Raw genomic sequence first — 8338 nt, forward strand, 5'->3', positions numbered from 1 at the left:
TTAGGAAACTTTTGGCATCCATTGAAAATCTGGACCTCCTTTGGAAGGACTTCCCTAGTTACTTCCATCTAATTTTGGTGTACTTTTGATCCCTTTTCATTTTCACCATTAGCTTTTCCAGAACAAAGTATGGAAAGTGGTCACTGATATCTGGGTTCATGTGGAAAGCCCGAGTTCAGGTGACTACCAAAGGCCACATCTCATAGGTCAGCACTTACCGTGGGTTGAGGCTGTGGTCCCTCCACTGCCCATGGGTGCATGGCTCCATCTGAACATTCAGGGACAGGCTCAAAGCCGGCCCCAACACCAGGCGCCCCTCCACAATCACAGCAGAGCAACAGAAACGGGACCACTGAGGATGGAAGAGGAGGGATACTGGAGTTAGCAGTGGGCCCGTGTGGAAACAGAACAAGTTACTTTCTGTACTTAAATTTGGCTATAAGTCTCTTGACTGTAAAATTATTATGAAGGCTTTGGAAAGCACACTGAATGATGTTCAGACACCAAAATAAATCTGAGCTTCATTGTACTAGATCGCAATCAATTTTAATTTGTTTTATTGTACGGAAATTATAAACAATATTATACTATTAAAACGAGCCTTTTTCATGTCAGTACTCAGGAAAATATAAAGGAGAGAAGAAGGAAGGGCACAGAGGTCAGGCAACATGTTTGATTTTGTGTGATCTTGCTTCTGGGTCTTTGTTACTATCTTTCTCCTTGCACGTGTGCTTGCCTTTCTGTATTTTATCCTTGTAATCTTACATATGCTTCTGGCCATTATTTTCTATGAGGCTACTATTTCCTCCCTACACATGTGGCTTTTCCTCTGAAATAGGGAACATGACATTGCTTAACAACGTCTTTTGCTGTTAATCAATTAGATACATTATGAAAGTATCTGCTTCTCATTCATCTATTGCCTACCAGCCTTTTATATAATGTAATCTTGATAAAGGGTTTTGAATGAATGAATGGAAGAATGTATAAATAAAATACTGAAGAAGGAAGAAAGAATATAAAAATGAAAAAAGACAGGGAAGAAGGACAATGTAAAAATAAAAATAAGGGGGAGAGAAAAGAAAAATGGGGGAAGAAAGAGGAAAAAAAAAATCCCATGTGTTGCTTTTTTGAAAATCTACAAGCCTCAGAGATAACTTTGAATCTAGAGGTAATGACTTTATAATCTGTGAATCTTTTGTTAACTACATTACCCAAAGCTAGTCACCAACATAAAAGACAAAGCCATCTGTGTAATTAAGATACTTTTATAATGTATTAAATTTTAAAGCTTTATAATGTGGGCTGATAATAAATATGGCTAAAAAATTAGAGCATTCTCTCTTCTTATATATATTTTACTTTACATTTTGCAAATTTGTTAGCATTTTTTTTTTTTTTTGCCCTGACTCATTTTGATGAAAATGCTTTCTTTTCTAAAACTTGTTCCCTTTTTCATAGAACTTTTCCTGGTCATTACTTCAATTTAGTAGGAGCCAATAAGAATTTCCTTTTTTCGGAGGAGGGAATATATTTTACATAGTTGATAAAAAGTCTCAACTCTAAGCTGTGTTCTTAGCATGTCCAAACTCACTGTGGTTTAGATTAACCCAGTGTCCATTAAAAAAGTTCAAAAGCCTCAGAAAAAAAAAGTTCAAAGGGGTGAATTATTTAAAATTCGAGAAAACCCACATTCAAATGAAATACTGTAAAAAGTCATTTATGTCTGTACATGTCTTAGGAGAAATGAGGACAGAAACAATATTTTGCCTGTGACCGTGTTTTGCTCTGCCTTCACGTGTATGTGTGTGTTTAATTAAATCTCTGGGGTGGTTTCTGACATTGAGGTTTCATGATTCTGCACTCAAAATGGAAATATCTGCGTGAATTGAATGAGAATGGGCACATTTCAACCTCCTTACTTCAGAGCCCCCTTCTCATTTCTCAGAGCCTTTAGCGTGGGCCTCCTCTGCAGTGTACTTTTATTTTTGTCATCCAAGGTCAGGCTAAAGGCCCCCTGGAGAACCATTTCCATTTTACCCTCACAACTGGGTCCTTGACTCGTGCCACTCAAGGTTCTAACTGCTTCATGTGTGGCATTTCTTTTTTGTTGTTATTGTTGAGACAAAGTCTCACTTTGTCACCCTTGGTAGAGTGCCATGGTGTCACACAGCTCACAGCAACCTCCAACTCTTGGGCTTAGGCGATTCTCTTGCCTCAGCCTCCTGAGTAGCTGAGACTACAGGCGCCCGCCAGAATAACCGGCTATTTTTTGTTGCAGTTTGGCCAGGGCCGGGTTCGAACCCACCACCCTTGGTATATGGGTAGGGCACCCTACTCCCTGAGTCACAGGTGCCACACTTTCATCATCAAAACAATGCTGTGCAGTAAATATTATTATTTCACAGATGACAAAAGTGAGGCTCAGACAATTAAGCTTAGAAACTGGAGTTTAACTTAAGTCTATTAGACTCTGCTTTTTTCACGAATTAGGCTACGGAGCATCAGCATAGCTTGGCATCCCTTCAAAGTCCTGCCCTTGCCTATCTTTCCAGTCCCGTCTCTCACTACCCTAACACACACATCCTTTATTTCTCCTGCACTGGAGTGTTCTGTATTTCAGTACCTTGCATTCTCGTTCTTTTGGGTTTTTGCACATGGATTTTTTTCCTCCTTATATTGTGTTCCCTCTCTCTTATCAGTCTAACTTCTATTCATCAGTTAAAACCCAACTCAGTTTATCTCTCTATGTGGCCTTTTTTGATTCTCTTTACCATTCAATAAGCAAGTCGAGCCTGCTTGTTGGGGCACTTTCCCATCACACTGACACTGGCTACAAACAATCCTATGTGTACAAAGGGTCAAGAAGTTTAACTTTTTCATCTTATAAACCCAGTGCCAAGCATCGGAATCTCTTGATTATGGCATAAAGTGAGAATTTCTAAAATATATTTTATCCCCAAATCAGAAAACTTATTTCCCTGACACCATTTTGGGGGGGGGCACATGTAAATAGGACTGTTATAGTACTTACATCCTAGGACTAAGAATCCCATGATGAGCAGTCCAATGCCAGCAGGACCAAAATGTACGTTATCGTCCAGACGCTGACGGTTGGGGTACAAATCAGGTTCATCCACAGTGGGTTGCCGGCTAACTAAGCCTGGTGAGGTAGTATCCTCTCCCCCATTGTTATTGGTGTTTGTGTTAACATCTCCACCGTTTCCATTGTCATTGGTGCTAGAGGTACCTGTACCACCACCAGTACTACCGCCAGTACTACCGCCAGTACTACCGCCAGTACCACCACCAGTACTACTGTCAGTACTACCACCATTAATATCTCGGTCATCCCAGTTTTGAAGGTCAATATTAATGGTACCAGTGCAGGTTCTTTGAAGATCATCTGTAATAAGGTTCAAAATGAGATAAACATTTTACACATTTGCTATAATAATTGCTGAAGTACACAGAACTATTTTTTATTTCAATGTCTTTATTCCCATTAATTCAGTAATTTCACAAATCGCCTCTTGTCTATGTCTTGGTTTTTAAATAATTAAATTCATGTAATATTATTGTTATAATTAATTTATTGTTATTAGCTATTTTATTGGATTATTTCTTTATTTTATAGTTGGATGTTATATATAATTTAAAAAGTATAGAGTTATTGAAAGAAGAAAAACCAAACTAAAACAACACCAAACTCATAGTAGTAATACTCAAGGACAACCTCTGTTGATATTTTTTAATCATTCTTCAATCTTTAAAGAAAGTTGCTGAAAAGTTGCTTATTATTTATGTTACTTTGAGATGATCATATGGTTTATTTTTTTTCTTTAAGCTATAAGCATTCTTTCATATTTTTTTTTTTTGAGACAGAGCCTCAAGTTGTCACCCTGTGTAGAGTGATGTGGCATCACAGCTCACAGCAACCCCGAACTCCTGGGCTCAAGTGATTCTCTTGCCTCCACCTCCCAAGTAGCTGGGACTACAGGCGCCCACTACAACGCCTGGCTATTTTGGGGTTGCAGCCATCATTGTTGTTTGGCGGGTCCAGACTTGATTTGAACCTACCAGCTCAGGTGTGTGTGGCTGGCGCCTTAGCTGCTTGAGTCACAGGCACCAAATCCATTCTTTCATATTTTAATAAACTTTTCATTAACAGAGTTCCTGATGGCTACTTAATTTTTAGCAAGAGAAGTATGGTTTATGTACCCAGTAACCTATCATTGATACTGCTTTCAATATTTAATTATTAAAAGTAGTGCCATAATAAACATCTGTGTATTCAGACTTTTAGATTTAGAATTTTCCTAAGATTATTGAAAGTAAAATTATTGGATAAAAACATAGAAATAATTTGTTTGAGGTTATTTTTCTTATCCCTATTTTATGTATCTGACCTCAGTTATCTGACTTTGAGCATTGATGTAACCTTAGGATCTGGCATAATGACTAACAGTTGTATATACTTTCTAAATAAATAAAACATTCCTGGAGGCATACAAATATATTTAATCTAGTCTATTTCATACCAAAGCCCGTATTCTTTCAGTTCAACTATGTTAATTCCATTGTTATTGTCTTCGTTATTTTTATCATTATTATCAGATTTTCTAGATCCACATTGTTATTGTCCCATTTTAAAGAAGAGAAGACTGAGGTATAGATAGGCTAAATTACTTCTCCCAGAGCCCACAGCTAGTAGGTAATGGTATAAGATAATTCAGTCTTACTTCAGATGATGTTAGCCATGAAATTATACTGTCTCATACTCATATGAATATTTGAGTCTATAATGCCCACCTTGACAACAAGTTTTGTTAGAAAATGTGTTACTTTGAAACATAATAATTAAATTTTTAATATGCAAGAGTATATATAGTTTCCTGTCTAATAGAAAAAAGGTAAATTGATCTCTTACCATCTATAGATAGAATTATTCCTTGGTATTTTCCTCCAAGCATTTTAACTTGTTCCCAAGTAAGTCGATTTTTCAAAGTGAGTACTCCTGTTCTTGAGTCAACAGCCAGCAGATCACCTGGATTACTTCCCATTACATATCTGTATTTGAAAGAAAGATGGTACAAATAAAAGTCAGTTATCTTACAAAAGGAGGCATTTTTCCAGTCAGTAGTTGTAACTGCTGGATATAGTTACAATTATTAGAAACTTTTTGTTCAGGGCCATCTTGGCTGTATTGGGCTACTCAGAAGTAGACAATGGTTTAAATTTAACAAAAAGAAATTGCTGAGCGGACATTTGGAATATCTTTTTTGCCCAGTTGGATGTCAGATTAATCCTTTGATGCTTGCAGTCTCATTTCCTGGGATTTCTTAGGCTTCTCCTAATTCCAAACTATTCTCTTACCAAAGGAGTTACTTCTCCATCAGCCTGCCTCTCCCCCTCTTCCCACTCTGCCTCCCCACGTGCACAGTGGACGCCTTTGAAGACTTCTTCGGAATTCCAAGTGATGTCCTGGCTTTGGGTCTCTGTCCTATTTTCTCCCCACCTCTGACCTTGGCATTTCCCTTCTCATTTATGTCTTTGTGATCACTGAGTAGATAATGCTGTGTCTCTCCCAGGAGTTTTATGAAGTGCAGGGAAAAGAATTTTTAAAGGGTAGGGGACGTTTTCCCTCAGTGAGCTCATTCTTATGGGGTACAAGACAGCAGAGGGGCCATGGCAGCACAGTGTGGTCGGACTTGTAACTTAACTGCTCACCCAGGGGAGGAGAGCACAGAGAAAGAACTTTGAAGACACATTTGCGAGGTCTTTCTCCTTCTATTCTTCTCAATCACAGTCACGTATGCAAAGACATGTACACACACATTTTCCATGACGAAGTAGAGATATTTGGATACTTAGAGTTTTAAAAATGGCATAGCATCATTGTTCCTTAATATAACCAATTTTTCAAGCCAGAGTTATTGACCAATAATTAAGCGTTGATTAAAGCGAAGAATGTAATTGAAAAGAGCTCACTAAATCTAATGGATTTGAAGCTGGGAAGACTTGCAATGGGAAAACCAGATCCTTAAAATCTTTCAAGGGACTAAACTGGGACATGAGGTAATTAGCTAATTGATATATAAAGATATATAAACACAGGAATGTCAAACCTCTGAGATGTATTGCTTTTCACATATTATATCTTCATAGTTTAACATCTTACATCTTGCACAAATTTTTATATTTTCTTAAGTTATACACTCTAAGTAACCATTTTGTAGTTAGTACTTTTTACAATTGAGGGATGGTTCCATAAATAATGAGAAAAGTTTTAATTCAGATACTTAACATTCCTAACAAGAACATACATTTAATACATGGTGAAAATTAATTGGAAAATGTCATTCTTACCTAGCAGTTGTTGAAATCTGATTCGTGTCCAGGTCAATAGCTGAGAATTCTCCCACTCTATCATTTATTCCCATACGGCCAGTTACGACATATGTTTTTGAACCTGGACGAAACACTGGGCCTTCCCTTACATTTTTCACAGTCACAGAGACTGCAGTTGCTGTGAGTTTATATTGAGACATAATTGATTGGTGAAATTCAGCTTTATTTCTAACGCCAATACTAAGTTGCAGGTTTTTCACAGCTTCATAATCTAGGGGCTAGAAAAATAGAGTAAAATAGTTTAAAAGAAAAAAAGGTAAAAGAAAAGACCTTCAAGAATAGTAAAACAACAACAACAACAAAAAAAAACTTATGTTTTCTTTCTTTAATTAAACATAAATACATACAAACCTATGATCTATTCTTTCTTTTTAATCTTCAGTTCAGCGTTTGTGTGTACAAGTACAAAAAACCTAGATCCATTGCTCAGAGGTTGACAGCTTGTAACATGAACTCTAATTGTTCACCAAACAAATTAAAAGCTTAAAATAATACATATGGTCCAAATTTATACATTTTTAGTGCACAGACAACTTATGTCACCTTTAATCATTTCATATTTCTCAGAAAGTAGCTCTATTTATTAAAAGGCATGGGTCAAATATAATCATGTGATAGGTTTCATTCATAAAGAACTATGAAAAGTCATTTCACTTCTATAATTGTGACTCTTTGAATAAGTCAGGTAATAGAAAATAAGAAAATTCTTATTTTTTCAATATAGTCTAGAAAAAGTTTATTTCATATTATAATATAATCAAGTCGTGATTTCATTATGAAAAATGATGTTGATAACCACAACATAAGAAATCCAGAAACAATTCCACCAGGACACTCATACATACCAAATAGATTTTTCTAAATTCTCATAGGAGTCATTTAGAGAAAAATAGAGAGTCATACATTGAACTCCCCTCTTTAGCTAATATTTGAATTTTTGTTCTAATGTTGATTTTATTTTCAATTCAAGGAATCTCTATAAAATCATATATTCATATATATTATACACACACGTATGTAAATAATTTTAGCAAAGTAGTTAATACATGATCTTATGTCTGGGGAAAACAATTATCATTTCCATATCACAAATAAAAGACATTGAGGACAAATAGGCTGAAAAACTTTCTAAAGTAACATAATAGTTTGAGGTGAAATACATTAGGGCCCATTTTCTCCAGTATTGAAGCCTAGATAGTATCATGGAAAGAATGTGAACTTTACATCTAGAGAAAAGTAGATGTGAACATGGGTTATGCCACTCGCTAGCTCTGAGAACATGTGCAGGTCACGTGCTGTCTGTGCCTTAATATTTTCATCTGCAAGATGGGTCTGCTATAACCTAATTTATTAGCAGGGATGCTGTGAGGGTTAAACTAAAGCTTGCGCACACTGCTTTAGGTTAAATAGAAGCTGTGTGCCTGGTGACATTTATGGAGGTATATGAGGCAAAACCCCACCGTTCCTATAGGGACAAAGTTCCTGAGGAGTCTGTTTCCCAGGACAATTCTGAAAGAAATAGCTAAAATGGAATTACATTTTACCATGAAAGTACTTACTGCATGCATGACATACAATACATGTACAGGGACTACAGATTTAAAAGATTAGGCCCTGTAAGTCTTGTAGTACAGGGACAAACTTTCACTGTCAGCACCCTAGGAGGCAGAATTTTTCTTCTCACATCTTAGAGGAAATTGTCACTGGAGGTAAGCATGGTAGACCAACATGGAGGACATAGAACAACACTGTTGAGTGGGACCAAATCACCAGTCTATTTGTGTTCCAAGGCTTAGCCTTGGTCAGCAGCTAGTGAGTTCGGAGTATGATAATTCTACAATTACTGTAACTCAATTTTAATTTTGTAAAAATGTATTGGAGGAATAAACACTTTTTTTTTGCAGTTTTTTTTTTTTTTTTTGGCCAG

General features: G+C 36.5%; 1 protein-coding gene across 1 annotated transcript in view; it reads right to left on the reverse strand.

Annotated features, from left to right (window-relative positions):
• DSG1 (desmoglein 1) overlaps positions 1–8338 on the reverse strand; it is a 32155-nt gene that overhangs the window by 5086 nt on the left and 18731 nt on the right. Inside the window, 4 exon segments of the mRNA XM_003784766.2 lie at positions 219–352; positions 3035–3406; positions 4931–5070; positions 6370–6629. Coding sequence (XP_003784814.1) covers positions 219–352; positions 3035–3406; positions 4931–5070; positions 6370–6629 — 906 coding nt within the window.

The sequence above is a fragment of the Otolemur garnettii genome, unplaced genomic scaffold, assembly GCF_000181295.1.
Source record: "Otolemur garnettii isolate 467f Iridium unplaced genomic scaffold, OtoGar3 scaffold00012, whole genome shotgun sequence".
NCBI classification, from domain to species: Eukaryota; Metazoa; Chordata; class Mammalia; order Primates; family Galagidae; genus Otolemur; species Otolemur garnettii.